At 40.3% G+C, this 18,532-nt stretch overlaps 1 protein-coding gene across 2 annotated transcripts in view; it reads left to right on the top strand.

Moving 5' to 3' along the window:
- The window catches only part of SPTA1 (spectrin alpha, erythrocytic 1), a 56,885-nt gene continuing 38,353 nt past the window's right edge, over positions 1-18,532 (top strand). For both annotated transcript variants that reach the window (XM_074349652.1, XM_074349651.1), the window contains exons 1-15: positions 1-126; positions 1,339-1,578; positions 2,653-2,778; positions 4,576-4,716; positions 5,490-5,633; positions 7,482-7,615; positions 8,166-8,310; positions 10,474-10,628; positions 11,603-11,738; positions 11,820-11,921; positions 13,772-13,909; positions 14,514-14,624; positions 15,923-16,000; positions 16,147-16,305; positions 17,671-17,875. In XM_074349652.1, coding sequence (XP_074205753.1) covers positions 1,342-1,578; positions 2,653-2,778; positions 4,576-4,716; positions 5,490-5,633; positions 7,482-7,615; positions 8,166-8,310; positions 10,474-10,628; positions 11,603-11,738; positions 11,820-11,921; positions 13,772-13,909; positions 14,514-14,624; positions 15,923-16,000; positions 16,147-16,305; positions 17,671-17,875 — 2,011 coding nt within the window. In that variant the 5' untranslated portion in view covers positions 1-126; positions 1,339-1,341. The remainder of the gene's footprint in view (positions 127-1,338; positions 1,579-2,652; positions 2,779-4,575; positions 4,717-5,489; positions 5,634-7,481; positions 7,616-8,165; positions 8,311-10,473; positions 10,629-11,602; positions 11,739-11,819; positions 11,922-13,771; positions 13,910-14,513; positions 14,625-15,922; positions 16,001-16,146; positions 16,306-17,670; positions 17,876-18,532) is intronic.

Genomic DNA, 18,532 nt, shown 5'->3' with positions numbered 1-18,532 from the left:
TCTCTATCTGAATTAGACTGGATAATTCCATGTGAGTTGTCTCTCTTTCTCTCTCTCTTTTGGATACATTTTGTTTCACCAGATTCCTCACTTCTGGGAAACGTGGAACCATTTCCAAAGGAAGCTGTGAGTACAGAATTCTTTACAGTACAGTTGATCACCAATATAATTAGGCAGGCTGTCTCCTCTGAACTTTCTGTACTATCTTTGACCGAATCAGCAAGAACTGTTCTTGGTTTTTAAGAAGGAGAGATGTTTAATTTTAACTGTCTTTTTTATCAATGTCTCACTTTAATCGGCAGCCTTGAGGTTGTGGCTGTGCGGCACCAAAATCCAGCAAACACTGACTTATTTGGGTTCGCCTGGAGACCAGTTGGGTAACGTGGAGCAAAATAACACACACTAAAGATTTAATTCTGTAGCCACAGAATGATTTAATTCTATAGCTGAACCAGTACAGACCATCCACAGAGTAGCAATTATATACAGGAGAAGAAGACTAAAATTTGAACTGTATATTAAATGTTTTGGATGAGATAAGGTAGGAAAAACTGCGCTTATATCCAGATGAGTGAAGGTGGACCCAGTGGAAATTTTGCTGGATGTTGTCACAAATAGGTTGGATTCCACTGTATGAAAATAATATTTTGTGTTGTTAGAGAGTATAATGTTTTACATTGCAAAAGCCGATTACTGAGATGCTAATAATTCGATATTTGTGATAATTGGGTAGCAGATGTGCTGAACTTTTGATTTGTAATGTTTATGAATAAAGCAAATAAAAGAGTAAACAATATGTTATATTTTTAAGTTAGAAGGAAATCTTTTCAAACTTCTCGGTGTATCATTCATCTAATTAATTGAAAGTGATTTTTATTTATTCATTAAGTGAAATTCGCCATGCTCGGCACATGTTAATGCCTTTTGGGCTTTTGAAAGCAACACAATTATACATCTTCTTTATCTGTCTGAAACTCTGTGATTTTATAAATTTCAACTTGTTTTCCATTATTAGTCCAAATTAATTCTGTTTACGGAAATTAATACATGTTGGCACAAATTTATGTGAAAAGTTGGAAATGTATTTTGAATGACCAAGAATTATTAGCCTAAGCTGTAGCTGCATACGGTTAAATTTTTAGCATATGTGCTGCCGAAGTGAGCACTGTATATGGTTAAAATTATATAAATATATTATAGCCTTTCTAACAACAGGCTTTTATAAGCTTAAAGATATGTGAACATAAGTCCAACATGAGTAAGTGCCTTGGGACGTGTAAAAGGACAGTGTGCTAGAGATTTGAGAACCTGCATAGATAGAAGCCTTTTAACTTGCAGGCTATGGACAGTGATTGGCCAAAGGTGCTGGAAACAGCAGAAGAGATCCAAGAGAGGCGTCAGGAGGTGTTGACTCGGTACCAGAGGTTCAAGGAACAGGTTGCTGAGAGGTCTCAGAAGCTTAAAGACCAGTTTTACTACAACGTTTTCAGACGGGATGCAGATGACCTGGAGAAATGGATCTTGGAGAAACTCAAGATTGTAGGCGATAAAAGCTATGAAGATTCAGCTAACAAACAGGTCACTCAACTCCACTGACTTCCCCAGAGTAGACTCTAAGATCTCTAGGGAGGGAAACATTCTAATAATGTAAGTGTACATCTGATTAACCATAGAAGGATGATGTAACAGAAAGATCAGAATTTAGGGACTGTAATTCTGTCTCTAAATTGCCCATGGCTTCATCTCCCTAAGCCTCAGTATCTTATTTACAAAGGAAACTCACTCTAGATAACATTCTATAAATGTAACATTGATTTGAAGTCAAGCTATGGGCAAAACTCTGAGAATTCAATGAATTTATGATACACTATGTGATTTCGATATTCTGTGACATTAAGGATGAAACTGGGGTGAAGAGACATTAACACTTCTGAAATAACTGGTCTTTACTTTCCTCAGAAAGATTTGAGTTAACCAGCATTTTTCCCAAATGGGTATTCAGGCCTCTTCTTAAGTTCAAATGAGAGGTCTCAGGCAGACAGGGCTGCTGGGAACTCCCACTTCTGCTTGCGGAAATTATAGTCGTGATCAGAAGAGAGGGTGGCAAGCCCAAAAGGTGCAGTCGATATTGGAGGAGAAGCGCCTGGAGCAAGAACAAAGCATTATTACATGGATCAGTTTATATAAGACAACAAGAGCATAATCTGGCATAAGAAAACCTCTCAATTAAAAAAAAAAACCATTATTGTAGTGATCAGCTTCCTTATTGTGCTCTACTTTCAATAGCACTTGGCTTCTTTCTTCTGAAGAGGAAAAACTCTGTGTTACATGATTTCATTCCCACAGAAGGCAATTTAGACTTTAAAATAATATTTACTGGAAATTCCAAAGGCAATGGAAACTGGGAAAAATTTCCTCTTTGGCCCCTGACTTTGAACATGGGACCCTTTGAAAACCTATGTGTGGTAGTCTGCCAAGACCACTTCTTTTAGGATATGACTTCTCCAGCTATAGTCATAAATTATCACTATCCCCATCTAAGTCGGGAAATAAGTAGTTTTGCCTGAAAGAAAGAAGAGGAACAAAAGGACCTTCTTATGGTCCAGGGAGACTAGGCTTCGTTAGCCATAAACTCTGATTTCTAAACTTCAGGAGGAATATGAGAAGCATAAATCCTTCAAAGCAGATGTGCAAGCAAAATCAGAGGTCCTTCCTGAGCTGGGAAATATCTGGAAAGTCCACATTGCTGAGGGGCATTTTGCCCATGAGGACACCAAGGTAAAAGTATGGTGGGGCTCTGTCAGAGATGGTTCTAAATTGTTGATTATGTTATCAAAGTTTTAATTGGTTATACCAGGTGCAAACCTTGACGTAACTGGCTTGGAACCATGGTTCTGCCTCTTATCTTCTACTTGGGTTGGGGCAGGAAAAAAGGATGGGATGTTCTAGTGTTCCTTGGAGTAGGGAGAAGGGCTAGATGATACAAAACTGTCATTAGATAGCACATTCCTCCTTATGTCACTGCAGGATAACTTGGCTCAAGATCAAGCCCACTTCAGCCTAGTTCCACATTTCCCATATGAATTGGGTTTCCCAAATGTCCTTTCTAATGAATTCTTCTAACCTCAGGGTCCTTGTTGCTTAAACTCTCTAAACAAAGGATGCTCTTTCTTTGAATCTTCTCTGAAATCTTTCTCCCTTTGTCTATGAAGCATCTCTCTCTCTTCATAGCCTACATGCTATGACTATTACTGTAGTTCTCCAAACCCTCTCTTCTGTTCATTTTAGGGGAAAAAAAAAAATCTCCCAAAATCCGCTTGTCTTCCCTGAGCCTTGAAGACTGAAGATCACTACCACTATGGAACCATTATTAATGTATCAGCTTTTTCTAACTTTTATTTTTTTTATTTTTTTGGTGGGGATAGGTAATTAAGGTTATTTATTTATTTCTAGAGGAGGTACCGGGGATTGAACCCAAGACCTTGTGCATGCTAAGCATGCACTCTACTGCTTAAGCTATACCACCCCCTCCCCGAGCTTTTTCTAAATTAATTCATATACTCTCCCAACATGTTTGTGTTGATACAGTCAATTCACATTCCTTTCTGTACAAGCAATTTTTTTTTTTACTGTTTAAGTATTTTTAAAACTGTCAAGACAAATTTGTGTTACATATTTAAAAATTGGGACTTTCTTTTCATATTTAGTATGCAAATGCTAGCTTGTTTTACTGTCAACAAAACATGGTCAGGGGATACAGAATTTAACCAGAATAAACCTTATTAGAAAAAAGACTCTGTAAAAAGAAAATCTCAAAAAACTTATTTATTGTTATAAAATAGAAGTCATACTTGTGTTATTTACAGCTTTGTGTGCCATCAATCCCTCTACAGTAATTAAAATATTTGAGAAAAGTTCGAAACATCTTTACATCTCTCAGCATCACTGGGGCTATGTCAGACGGTACCACGACAGGATTTAGAGAGAAATGTGGTCTGCATCCTCCATGCTACCTTGAGACATGAAGCAGTTGAAAAATACAAGATTCTTGAAGACATAATACAGATGCTACCCAATTCTACAATATATATAAAACCTGCTCTTCTAAGTTAACCCTCAACTATATAGTCTCAAAATTCTCTTATTGCTTTGATGCCACTAATTTTCTTTACAAGTCAGAAAAATTGCATCTCATCCTTTCTAACAGTCCTCGCTAAGTTTTTGCCAGTGCTTTGAACACCCTCTGCCCATCATCTACCTGTCAGTATTCTGTCCCTCAGGGCCCAATTCAAATGAGCAGTCTTTCAAGAATCCTTATTCCATATTGTCTTATTATCTGTAATCATTTCATCCTGTAAAATCTGAAAGCATTATTAATTTTTTTTTCTCTGGCTTGGTTTAATAGCTGTTCCCATACATACCCTATTTTCTCCTTTCCATATTTGTTGAACAATTAATGCATGAGTGATTGGGAGGAGGAAATATTACCCAGGTCCATCTCTGCGCAGTTCTCTGGGTCTTCACCTGCTCCACGGCAGGCGTTGTGCCTGAGTGGCTTTGCCTCTCCTCCCAAAGGGCCGTCTGGAAGAGCTGTACGTCCTGTGGGACGAGCTGCTAAGGCTGACCTGGGAGAAGAGCGCTCAGCTGCAGCAAGCCCTGAAGCTTCAGCAGTACTCACAGGACTGCGCTGACCTCTTGGAGTGGATCAGAGACAAGGTATAGGACAAAACTGTATGCGTATTGGACTTTGCGTCCCTCTGCCCTGGACATCCCATAGCAGTTTAATGCAGGCCATCCATAAAGAAGTCTGGGTATCTGTTCCTGGGCTTGGTTCCTTGGAAGAAAGAGGAACGTTGGCAAAGATTTAGGGGTATTCTGGAGGGTGCTGGGGGATAAGTCTAAATGTATGAATCTCAATATGAAGAAGGTGAGACTTACACAAAAAGTGTGCATTGGAAGATGATCTAGGCTGGTTCCCCTTCTGCCTTCCATGAGCCTTCACTCTTCCCAGATTTTTGCTCTTACTCTGGGTTCAGGCTGAGAGCACTGCCAGCTCCTTCCCTAATCCAACAACTGTGGAGAATTCTATTTTTCTAAATACTTAAAGAATAATCATATGGTTAGGACTGAAAATTTACACAAGCAAGTGCTTAGCACAATGCTTTCGTAAACACTCAGTATGTTGAAATGAGTAGAACCAAGATGGATTTATTTTCTATGCTCCAAAACACAAAAAGATGCCTGCAGAAGCTTTTGCTAACAATGTGTCTGGTCTCTCTGAAGAATTACCCCGAAGACCATTGTCTCTTGGGCCAGGGTGCTACATCAGGAAATTCAGTCCTGCTTCTGAACCCCTGAAGGGGTTCGCCCAGGTTCCACCAGTATCTCCTCCTGAGTTATCCTGGGAATGTGAAAAGGTTTGGGGGCATTTGACCTGCGGGGGTTCCTAAACATTTGCTGGTGACTTACTAGATTTTCTGTGCCTACAGATTGCTATAGTGACATCAGAGAAGCCAGATAAGGAATGGGAGCACACAGAGGTTCTGCATAAGTTTGAAGAGTTCCAGGTGGATCTGGAAGCTAGAAAGAAGAGAGTGGATGGAGTGAACCAGTATGCCAATGAGTGTGCCAAGGTGAGGTGGGGAGCAACAGAGCCAGTCCAGGGCAAGCGCTCTGATCTTCAAGAAGAACATCTAGCCGTTAGTAGGTGGGACGGGAAAAAGATAGGACCTTGCCAGAAAACAGAGGTGTGCCTGTGCCTGGAATAACATTCCCAGAAAAGTTTCTTCTTTCTGAATTTATCCCTTGCCACTCCATGGAAATGGAGGTGTGCGTGAGTGTGTCTGTGTGTGTATGTGTGTATGCAAAGGAATTAAGTCCACAATGAGATTATTCTTGCACTGTGCAGTACCTGGAGTTCTCAAGTTTCTGAAGCACTCTTTCTTCATGAGGAAGAACCTGAATAAAGTAGCAAAGAATATAAAATAATGGTGAGCTTTCATAATACACATGAAATCATTAAACTGAATCTTTCCACGTGTGGGGGAAGGGAAAAAGAGGCAGATTTACCTTCACTTACTTACAAAAATGCTTGAATAAGTGTTTAATATCTGAGCAGATAAGCGCTCATTGTGTGAATAAACAACCCTAGCATATGTAAGAACTGGGAAGTCAGTCTGATTTTATATGCACATGAAGGAACTAGAAACTCCAACAGTTGGCTATTAGAATTTCCATTTAAGGGTTCATTATCACTGCAGCTCTATAATGGGAATGATATTTCTGTGTTAACAGAACCAAGATTTCAGGATGAATGGATCCTAGAGTAGGGAAAATAACTTATTTCTCAATTTTTTTCCAGGACACATTTCCACCAGTCCCTAAATTCTTTCCCTCTACCATCTTTTTCTCATTGTGGAGATTTTTCAGTTATCTCTTACCACCTACCAAACTACCACAAAAATTAAGACAACAGATGTCTTGTGTTTTTCATGATTCAGTGAGTTAGATTCACTGATTCATGATTTAGTGATTCAGCTGCTCACCTGGGCTGTTCTCCTGACCCTACCTGGTATTCTTAAGTGGCTGCAGTTATCCGGTGGCTCAGTTGGGGTGGAAGATCTAGAATGACTTTGCCCCCACGTCCGGGGTTTTGGCAAAGACAATGAAGGCTTCCTCCGTACGATCTCTCATCTTTCAGTCAATCATGCTTTCTTATGTGTTACTATTCCAAGAAGGTAAGAGCAGAAGCTGAAAGGCCTTTCGGGGCCTGGGTACTGGAGCTCAGAGAATATCATTTCTACTCATAAGCAAGGAAGGAGAAGTGGACAATTTTGTCTGAACAGGCTTCAAAATGGGAATAAACAGGGATGGGGGGATTAGGGAGACATGGGCTTTGGGGAACTACTCAGAATTGCCAAGTATCAAAATGGGCTGGTGCTGCTAGCTTAATCTAATATTTGTAAACTTCATTGCTTTGGACAGTTAGAAAAATTGTATGAAATTTTCTGCAAAATTAAATTTATCTGTGTGTATGTATAATTCTGGGAAGAGGGAAATAGCTCTCATAAGAATATCGAAAGTGTCAGGACCCCCAAAGTGCTAAGAATCACACTATTGAAGTTTTGAAGAATGTAGCCATATTTTGCAAAGGGAATTTCCTCTCCTTTTCCTTGGTTTCCGGGATTTCTCAAGGGTATTGAGCAGGCGTCAACGTGGTGGAGTTCTGAACATAACGTGTTTGGGCAACCTGTGTTCATAGGCTAGTCCATTGCTGTGGGTAAAAGATAGACTATCTGGCAGGTTTTTTTCCCCCTAGATTTGGGTAATGTGGATCAAGTAAGAGTCAGGGAGCGGAGCTAAGTGAAGTGTAGTATCTGGCTAAGTGGCTGTTCTCCACTTCTGGGAAAATATGAACCAGTATGAAACAAGAAATGTTTAAATGATTTTTGCCGAAGTCCAGCACTGGTTTCCTCCCACAGGAAAAGCATCCTGAGCTGCCCTCAATTCAGTCAAAGCAGAATGAAGTGAATACAGCCTGGGAGCATCTCCAGAGTCTGGTTCTCCAGCGACAGGAAACACTGTCCAGGGCTGCAGACCTCTACCGATTCAAAAGGTAGGAGTCTGCCCACTGAATTACAGGAAACTCCGCAGTAGCACCATGTTTGTTATTTGTGTTAGCCTCTGCCTGCCCTTAGCAGTTAGTGACCAGTACCTCAAACCAAAGAAAATCATGTGCTCACCTTAGAGACAACAAGGGAGAGAGTAGTTATGAGAATTGTGACCCACTCCCTAGCCAAGTTTGTGTCCAATGTCACGTAAGGCAATAAAAATGGCACCGGTGAGTTAGCGAAGGAAGCTCTGCAGGGGCGAGGAAAGCAGATTAAGAACTGGAAGAGGGAGGAAGGTGATGCTGAGAGGGACGTTCGTAAGAGCTGACTCCAATGTGAGAAGTGTATCTGGAGGCTCAGTTGTCAGGATGCCCAGGTCTCTACATCTCAATGAAAATCGTTCAAAGCAAGAACTCTTTACTTTACTTTCTCGCTAGAGCGTGGGATGGTAGGGTAACTGCTGGCTGGGCGAACTAGGGTGGTCTTTGCTGTGTGCTCTTTGCCCTGGAATACCCGCCTTCTTCCTTCGTTGGAGTTCATGTGGATGTCTGGCAGGGATGTGACCGAAATCATCCAGTGGATTACGGAGAAGGAGCCTCAGCTCACCTCTGAGGATTATGGCGAAAACCTTGCTAGCTCTGAGGCGCTGTTGCACAGTCACAAAGGGCTTGAGGGGAACCTTAAAGGCATGCATGACAAGGTAAGCCTGTTGAAGCAACGGCTAACCTCTTGAGCTAGAAGAGTCATTTGGTGTTCAAATTCTGTGGCCCTTGAATATATCTCCCCTTATAACTTGTATGTGAATATTGATATCCCTTAATTTTACCTAAATTGTTTTAATTTAAATATATGTATATGTTTTATGTAGCCTCATGCTTTTTGTAATATATTAAAAAAAATAAAAGATAGCTTCAAGAATGGTTTCCTAATCTTACTCAGTAGCCTGTGGCCAGAGAGTCTTTTCATTTATCTAACCATGCTTTCTGCTGTTGTGGCTGAATCTTTCTTTTCTTTTTGCTCTTTATGTATTTATTGCAAGTCTTGTTCAAAGGAGAGGTTGAAACAGTAACTTCTTATCCAATCTTTTTTTCTATTTAATAATTTTTTGAAACAATAAAAATTTACAAAAAAAAAAGTGGAAAGATGCTACAAAGAATGGTGTGCGGATACATGTTCAACAGTTGGTTCTCCAGGGCAAAAAAGGTCTGAATTGTAACATTTGTTAATTTCTGTGGTATAAATACTCCCATCACAGTCAATTTCAAGATGTTACTGAATGCAGAGTTGGACAGATATAAGCACAATGAACTCCGTCACACCACTCACAGCTTTTTTTCCTGAACCATTTGAGAATAAATTGCCAGTCTGATGCACCACCCTCAAATACTAAGTATGTATTTCCCATAAATGCAGACATGTCCTCATATAACCACATTAAAACCATAAAAGTCAGGAAATGAACATCTAATCCAGAGACCCCATGCAAATTTCACCAACTGTCCCAACAGTGACGTTTGTACCAAAAAAGATCCAATTCAGAATCACAAGTTGCATTTAGATATCAAGTCTCTTTAGACTCCTTAAACCTGGAAAAGTTCCTCAGTTTTTCCTTGATTTTAATGATCTTGACATTTTTAAAGATTACAGGCCATTTATTTTTTAGAATATCCTTTGGTATGGATTTGACTGATTGAGTCTTGTTTCTTTTTGTCCTTCACTCAGTAGAAAAGGAAAGACTTTTCTTCTTTCCCCTTTTTAATAAACTCAGACACTTAAAGCACATTATTAAATCCACCTTTGAGTTTTCTTCTGGGAGCTGGAAAATCGCAGTTTCTATCCCTACGGTAGACATAGGCATACTAGAACTTTGAGCAAGCCTGTGTTTTTGAACGACTCCCGCCCTTACTTCTTCCCCTCACAACTTGACCCATAACTTAAACCAGTCACTCCTGCATATGCAGCGGAGTCAGCCCACAGGGAGATTCCCACTTGCTCGGCTGTAATCATCACTCTGCCCCTGTGTCAACTTTCTGAAAACTGCCTCACCATTCTGCTTCTTTTGTTCTTGCTTATTTTTTGCCCTTGGTCTTTTTTTTTTTTTCCTAATAATGAATAATAAAATATCATGATTTGATGAATAATGATAATAAAATGTCAAATCCTAGATAATATCTAATTATAGTTGAGTACGACTGAAAGACTAACAACAGCATGTGGAATTTGCCCCAGGAACCCCACTCCTCAGGAATTGTGCTCAGAATGATCTGGCATTACTGGAGTTGTCCTGGCAGAAATTTTCCTGAGCAGAAATGTCTTTCTGATTCCCACAACCATATTTATGGAAGTAGTATAGAGCGTAATGAAGGACAGGTGATGTCTAAACCTGGCTTCTGACCATGTCTAGCTGAGTGACCTTGAGCAAATAAAACATTCTACCTCTCAGTTTTCTCATAAAAGGGGAATGAGAATAGTTTCTGCCTCCTAGTAATATTAAAAGAAGAGTATAAAACAAGAAAATTCGTGTGACATGCTTAGCACAATGAGAGACAAAAAGTGGTCAGTAATTATTGTTAATATTGTTACATGAATATGTTAATATAAATAGATCAACATAAATGCACTAATAAATTATTCTTATTCACATGATTATTTTGTTACATCGCTCCCATAAAACTTTGTTGGGAGGACCAGAGTGGGCCTGGATTTCCCACTAGGTTTTTTTTTTTTTCTTTTTTCTTCTTAAATTATAGAAATTGCCGGTGTACAGCATTATAATTAGACATCTGTGCATACAACAAAGTTGCCACTCGTCACCAGCCAGTTAACCCACCTTCATCCACTAGGTTTCTTTTTCATCCCAAAGGTGGAGAAGTTACGTGAGAAAGCAGACAGCCTGAAGCTTTCCCATCCTTCAGATGCAGCTCAGATCCAGCAGATAAAAGAGGATCTGGTCTCCAACTGGGAGCACTTCTGCACCTTGGCTGCCAGCAGATATGAAAAGCTACAGGCTTCTTATCGGTGAGAAACCCTTCTTCTCTCTTGCTTTATCGCTCTCTATGGGATTCAGGAATAATATCGAAAGCAGAGGTAAGAGGGAAAGGAGTAAGATAATGAGTGAGCCGGCCCTCCTCCCTGCTCAGCAGAGGCAAGAGAAGTTTTAATTTGCCAGCAGAAGTCCTTTGCAGGCTGATATAACACTCAGCATGACGCCGTCTTTCGCCTGTACTGTTTCTGTCTTCCTCTATTTGTATAGTTGTAGGAAGCTACGAAGTGGCCCACAGAGCTGAAAAGTAGCTGAAGAAACATGTCAAAATCCTGGCCCTGGCTAAGGAACTGGAATTAGTTTCCAAGTTGAAGTGCATAAAATAAATCTAGAATTATTTCCTGAATGTAGGTTAGCTTACAAAAAGGACTTGAGCATCAATTCCGCAATTGATTTTTCTGATATTCAATCACCAGAAAATAGTATTTACCTTCTTGTTATGATTTAAAATCAAATGGTGAGCTTCTAATTTTTTCAAATAGGTAACCCTTTTGTGTGTGTGTGTCTGTGTGTGTGTGTGTGTGTGTTTTGTTTGTTTGTTTTTTTACTGCTGTGGTTAAGGGTGAGCTAATATACACAAGCGCTCCTAACCCTAACGCTAGTCGCTCCTTCTCACAAGGTGTCTCCTGTTCTTCATGTTGTGTGCTTCTTTATTGGCTTCCTTGGGAGTACTTTACTCCACTTGGGGCAGGTCTGACTTTGTGATTTTGGAGAGGTAATGCCCAAGTGCCTTATCCCACAATGACACATCTGCCCTGGGAGTATTCAACCTGGCGTGAAGGACTCACAGCCTGCAGCCCTAAAGGAACAGGAAGCACATCAGAGGAAGGGGAGGTGGAGGGTTAGAGCTAGAAGCATGTTGCACATCTTAGCCCAACCCAAGCTCTTTGTTCAAAGTCCATTTGCTCCTGGTTTCTCCTTCTAGCCTTTTCCCTTATCTTTTCCACAGGTACCAGCGGTTCTTATCCGACTATGATGAGCTCTTACGCTGGATGAAGGAGAAGATTGCTCTGATCAGTGCCGATGAGCTGCCCATAGATGTCACGGGTGCAGAAGCCCTGCTGGACAAGCACCAGCAACATAAGGTTAGAGAGGGACGAGGGAGGTGCCAAGACTGCCACAAAGTTTCTAGCTGCACTTTAAGACATTTTGTCTTGTGGCCACAGAATAACATTGACTCTTACCATAACCGACGTCAGTTGGTTGATGAGACTGGAAAAGCCCTGCTGGATGCCCATCATGAAGCCTCTGATGAAATTCGGGAAAAGGTAATCTCGTTTAACAGTCTGTGAAATTTCTCTATTTATTTAGCCTTCAGTTAATCTCATACTAATATGATCATCTCTGAATGGGAAGAGGATAGAAGGCTTATTAACATCTTAATATGGGCCCAAATTTCACACTGCTTCCTTCACATGTTGCTTTAGCAGAACTGAGCCAATTGAAAAACCATTCTTCACCGCTGAGACTTTACTTCACCAGCCTAATTTCATCAACCTACCTTCTCCCTAATTTGAAACCTGCATCCCATCTTGCCTTGTCGCATGTGCTCTGTTGTATCCCTTTCACACGCTCATCCCCAGGTTGTGAATTCTTTGAGGACTGTAGCCATCTTGGATTCTTTAAGGTACCTAGCATGGTGCCTAACATATGGCTATCTTTCTTCTCTCTTCTATACTGCCTCAAATCAAACTGATTTTCCTATATCTGTTTCTCCATCTATATTAAACAACAGGAGAGCTTTAAACACTCAGAATTACACTGAATGAAGAAGCAGGTTTGACATCGTCCTAACCGCTTGGATCCCAGGGGCTCACTTCAACCCCCTGACCCCTGAGAAATTTTGCTTCAGTCACAGACACCACAGACAGGAATTTGTTGGAATGATAACTGAAATAAGATTTGCAGGCTCTTTGCATCTCATTAGATTCCAAGCACAGTCCCCAGTGCTATATGGCGAAGGTTGAGACGATCATATTTTGAATTTGCCAAAAACTCTATGGGAACATTATAATATGGATTTTTATTTTTAACAATTTTATGCCAAAAGAATAGCAGGACCCAAATCCTTGGAAGCTTACCTATTATCCTGGGATGCTGATAATTTGTGCTTTTTTGGATAAAGTTAACACAGCAGCTGTTTTGATAAGCTGGAGTTTCTTGGGCAAATTCTTGGGCAGAAACAAAGGTTTTTAAGAGTTTCAGAATGTCACTTTTCTCTTTCCTCATCTGCTTTTGGAGTAGAGTGCAAACTTCTCAATCTGATAATTTAAGTGCTCTATGAACTTGAATTTCATGAAACGTCTACCATTTTCAGACACCGCCCTTTTCTCCGGAGCACGTTGCATGATCTAATGATTACTTGGAGGAATTACTTGCTTGTGGAGTTATGTCCTCCTACAATCTTGATTCCTCACTGCCCTGCTCTTTGAATCTCTGTTTGATACAATACTTTCCACACTTCTACTCCCTGGTTCATCAAATCAGAATTAATCTTTTCTTCTTTATTTATACATATCAAGTGTGTTGTACTTCTGTTACAGTATTTATCTCGTTTGACCTATACTACAGTTACTCACTTAGATGATAGAGCCTTAGGAGAAAAGCCTGTTGCCTATTCATTTTTGGATCCTTCAAGAGGCTTTGCATGTATTAGATGCTCAGTAAATGTAGGATAAAATAAATGAAGTATCTTCCGGTACATTCTTTCTCTTTTTAGAATTGAAGTATAGCTGATTTACAATATTGTGTTGCTTTCTGCTGCAGAACATAATGATTCAGTTACATATACATATATAAATATATTCTTTTTCATTATAGGTTATTATAAGCTATTGAATATAGTGCTATACAGTAGGACCTTGTTGTTTGCAGATTTTATATATAGTAGTTTGTGTCTGCTAATCCCAAACTCCCAGTTTAGCCCTCTCCACCTTTCCCCCTTTCCCCTTTGGTAGCCATAAGTTTGTTTTCTACATCTGTGAGTCTCTTTCTGTTTTGTAAATAAGTTCACTTGTGTCATTGTTTTTAGATTCCACTTATAAGTGGTATCATACCATTTGTGTCTTTGTCTGACTTACATCACTTAGTCTGGTACATTATCTCCTCCTTTCAAAAGATGGCAACACTCGACCACACCTGGTCCACCCTGCTGGAACTGTGGGACAGGCGTCAGAATCAGTACGAGCAGTGCTTGGAGCTGCACATCTTCTACCGTGACAGTGAGCAAGTGGACAGCTGGATGAGTAGACAGGAGGTAACAAGGGGTGGGGGGCTCAGCAAGTGTCTGGAAGCCACTTGTCCCACTCCTCATTTACTACTGTCAGCACCTTCACAACCCCTTCTGTTCACCTGGGAATGGAGGGTGAGCCTCAAGAAGGAGAAAAGATTGGCACTGTCTATGAGGCTCTTGCAATTCCCTCATGGACAAATGCACAGAAAAATACCTGAATACAAAGCAGAGAAGTTTGAAGCCCAAATGAACATGAGACAAAAATGAATATCCAATTGTCAAGGGGTCAGGAAGAGAAAATGGGATGAGTGAGGCAGGGTTAACCAGAGATTTCCTGGAGGAGATGAGTGAGTGGTCCTCTTGAGGCAGCTTTGTGATCTCAGAATAGTGTCTAGATGGGCTGGGACAGACACAGAGACAAAGGTGATGAAGTTGTGTAGAGGATTGGGAAGGGAGTCTGGAGCTCCTGCTGTTTAAGTTAGTCTCTACCCCCTCTCCTCCTCTGTGCTAATTCCCACCTTGCCTCCATCCCCTCACCTCCTTCCTCACTCCTTTCTCAGAAGTATTCCAAAGGGAATGTTTCTTACCAATGAGGCACAGCTAAGATGTAGCTTTCTGTCTACTATAGGCCTTCCTGAAAAATGAGGACCTGGGAGACTCCCTGGGCAGCGTAAAAGCCCTTCTTCAGAGCCACGGTGACTTTGAGGAAGCCTTTACCGCCCAGGAGGAGAAGATCACAGTAAGCAATGGGCCCTGGTTCGGGCTCAGGCTTCATGTTTGTGTATATCATCCCATACAACGCCAATCTTCAAAATCACTCATAACTGTCAGACGGAATATGAAGGTTGTTCTTAAAAGAGAAAATACCCAGAAAAATAATCATACCCATTTTTATCAACACATTTCTCACCCTGCAAAGCAAATTTAGAAAGTTTTTAAAGATTTCAAGCCATTTATATTTCTGATGAAGTGCACGATTGTCTTCTTTTTTCTGCAGTATAAGGAGAGACGATTGGATCCATGTCCAACATAGAATCATCACTTAAAAGTTTGAAATGTATTATTTACTTTTTGAGTTTTTCTCCTCTCCAGTAATATCGCCCTTTAGTTTTCTGGATTCGTATCTAGATATCTAAGTAGTATCTATTTCTCCCTGTGTCTTTTCATCTATGTGTTTCTCATTTAATGCTACTATGGTTTTTCTATGAACTTTAAGTTACAATGTCACAGAAACTGGTCAATATATAAGCAAGAAGTATGAGGACTGGACTTTATTTGCCCAATATATTGTATATCCTTGGCCATCTCCTAGGATGGGGCTGGTTTTAAATGCACACACGTGTATTTATACCACAACCACCACCACCACCAACAGTAACAACAAAATTCCAAGTCTTCTCTGTTAATCTTCAGTCAGTATGGCACGTAATATGGTCCCTTACAAATCCATATGCTTATTCTGTTGGTTCTCATTGGTAAAAGCTAACAGCATGAAGTAAATTAGGATTTGTAAAAGGCTATCATTTATTTCAGGTCATTTTCCTATTCTCAATCAATTAATCCATCCTGGGCTCTAGCGATTTTAGGAGTTCATGAATGAATTATGAGTAAAAATTCACATCTGTGATTTCTCACTTCATTCCTCATGTAGTTAGAGATTAGATGTAGATATAAGTTTATATGACAGACTATGGATGGATAGATAGATAGACAAATAGAGCCTGGACATGGCTATATCAATAGTAATTCCTCTTAAAAATTAAAGAATAGGTCAGATATTCACTTGGTAGTGACATCAGCATTCACTGACTGTAACCTAGATTTATAAAACATTGTGGCATAGAGAGGGTAATTAACTTGCCTGAAATATACATTTTGAAATGTAATTTATAAAATAAATCAGAAGTGGGACCTAGGTCTGACTTTGGAACTTGTCTTTTCCCCACATTGTCATGTTTCCTCTTTAAACTAGTCAAACTGTGGCCACTTACTCATGACCACTGAGGGGAAAGCACTCCTTTTTTTTTTTTTCCCCAGACCTTAGACAAGACTGCAACCAAACTGATTGACAACAACCACTATGATTCAGAGAACATCGCTGCTATCCGGGATAAGGTATTTTCAAGGTCCCAGATGTGCCTCCACCTGCCTGTGCACTGGGGTCAGGGGAGGTGTTGGAGCGTGATGACTGTGGTGGGCGGTGAATCTCATGTATCCATGTTTGATTTTGCTGACAGTGAGTCTGTGTATGGTTTTTGCAGCTGTTGGCCCGACAGCGTGCTTTACGTGAAAGGGCTGCCACTCGACGCAAGTTGCTGGAAGATTCATTGCTTCTGCAGAAACTGTTTCGGGACATAGATGACCTAAAGAACTGGATCAACAAGAAGAAAAAACTGGCAGATGATGATAAAGATTGCAAGGTAGGCAGGATTTGCAGACCCTGGACACACCCTTTGGGACTGAATTTCATGGAATTAGAGTCTTGGAACTGGAAGGACAGTGACGTTCAGCTGGCAAACCTCACTTTGTAGATGAGAAGACAGAGTCTCAGAGCAGGGCAATGACTCCTCCAGGACTATATATCTAGCGAAGAATCTAGTTTCCAGTTTTCCTGTACCCTGTTGCCCATCACCCCTTTTCTCTGGCACAATTTCCAGTGGTCCTGAACAGAATGGGGGAAAGGAGGAACTGCTCCTTATTTAGTTGCTTATGCCCCCTTCTGCTTCCCTCTCCACCCTTAACAGTAGGAAAATATTGGGTCTAATCATAATGTACATTCAAGCTATTTGGAACTCAAAAGTAATCCAAGGTTTTGGTATAACGTAGACTGACACAGTTTTGTAGCTGGAGAGGAACACGTTTTTATTTTATAGATGGGGAAACCAGGGATCTGAACTGTGAAGTGAGTTGCCCAAGGTCGGCCAAGTATTTAGGAAGCAGGTTAACCTAAGGGTTAGAAGCATGAATTCTTTCTGGAGAAGGTAAAAACTGGGCTTAAATTCTCTCCCTGTCCTGTTTTAGTTTGTGTGATGTTGAAAAATTCCAGAATTATCTCTGAGCCATAGGTTTCTTTGCCTTGGGGTTGTGTAAAACACGTATCTTTCACTCACAAAATAAACTATGATACATGCACACACACCTACAGACTCACAAATTTTCACATTTACAGTCAGGGCTAGAATTAGTCTCTTGATTTCTAGGCCAATATCTATTCCCAGTACTCACCTTTCTAGACATAATTTAGTCTTAAATGTATACCTCTGATCCTTTTGTTCTTACGTTTTTATAGAACTTTGAGCATCTTACCAATGCCTTTCACTCTGTAAAACTCAGCATTACATGCTTGTGTTGTCTAGAGGAGTTATGGTTCCAGTGTATGTAGGGTAAACAGATCTTCTCTATATGGGGCAGAAGGATGGATGCTTCGTATACTAGGATAGGAATGAAAGGTAATCTTCATCCTTTATGACAGCTCTGATTGGTTATTAATGCTTGCATGGAGTGTCATATTTTAAATGATCTTCCGACCATACCCAGACTCAGTAGAAACAAATTCAGGGATTGATTAGCCATGTCTGCCACTTGTGTGGAAGGAGGGATTGGTTGCATAGTCTCCTAAACATCCTCTGGCTCTATGCTTGGACTAGGACAGTCCTCCCTTACATCCTCTTCGCAGTTCAGTTAGATTTGTGGTGAAAAGAAATCCTCGTCCTCAAAATGTACGCCCCTTTATTCGTCAAGTAATGGTTTGTTTTGTTTTGTTCTGTTTTTCCATTTTGTCTCAGGATATACAGACCTTGAGGATCCAGGTTCAAAAGCAGCAAGTCTTTGAAGAGGAATTGGTAGCTAAGAAGATCCTGCTCAATGATCTAAAGAAAACTGGTCAGGAGATGATTGAGAGCAATCACTATGCCTCTGAAAGTGCGGCTGCTCGTCTGAGGGAGGTTGACAGACTCTGGAAGGAGTTGCTGGAGGCTACAGAGCAGAAAGGTTCGGAGCAGAGCTTTGTGCGAAAATGAACTCCCAAATTCTGAAACCCACCTTTTTCGTCTTATCACCTTGAATTTCCCTGGTGACCTCTCTGAGAAGGGACGCTACTCATTTGCTTTCCTGCGTCTTCCTTTATTGGTTGAGAAATTTTTAAAATCCAATCGAGATTTATCGCACTGTATACTCACACAATTTTGTGTTTTCTTCATGTGTGTGGGTTTTTTCAACTGAAGTTACTTTTGTTTCCTTCACTTTTCTCCCACGTTTTCCCTTTATCTTGAATATGTATTCAGGTACCATGAATTCAGTATTGGTTTTGCACTTAAAACTAGTGTCCTTAAGCTAGATTTTACATATTTTGGTTCTATAAATGAGACAAGATATTAAGACCTAGGTCATTAAATTAGATAGTAATGCCACATGTGACATTCCCACGATATTTTATTCTTATAAACAGGGCTTGATGATTTGCTGCTAGTTTTCACTTGTCTGAGCATGTTCAGGCTCTGCTGTAAGGTCTTAAAAAACTCTCACATGTCTGCCTGAATAGCCTCTACTTACATTTAACTTCACCTCTTACTGTGGAAAATTAATCGATTGTCACAATTAACACAAATAATGAAGTTCCTCTGTCAATATCCCCTTTGTCATAAACCA

The sequence above is a fragment of the Camelus bactrianus genome, chromosome 21 (assembly GCF_048773025.1).
Source record: "Camelus bactrianus isolate YW-2024 breed Bactrian camel chromosome 21, ASM4877302v1, whole genome shotgun sequence".
Lineage (NCBI taxonomy): Eukaryota > Metazoa > Chordata > Mammalia > Artiodactyla > Camelidae > Camelus > Camelus bactrianus.
This window is presented reverse-complemented; position numbering and strand designations above follow the sequence as displayed.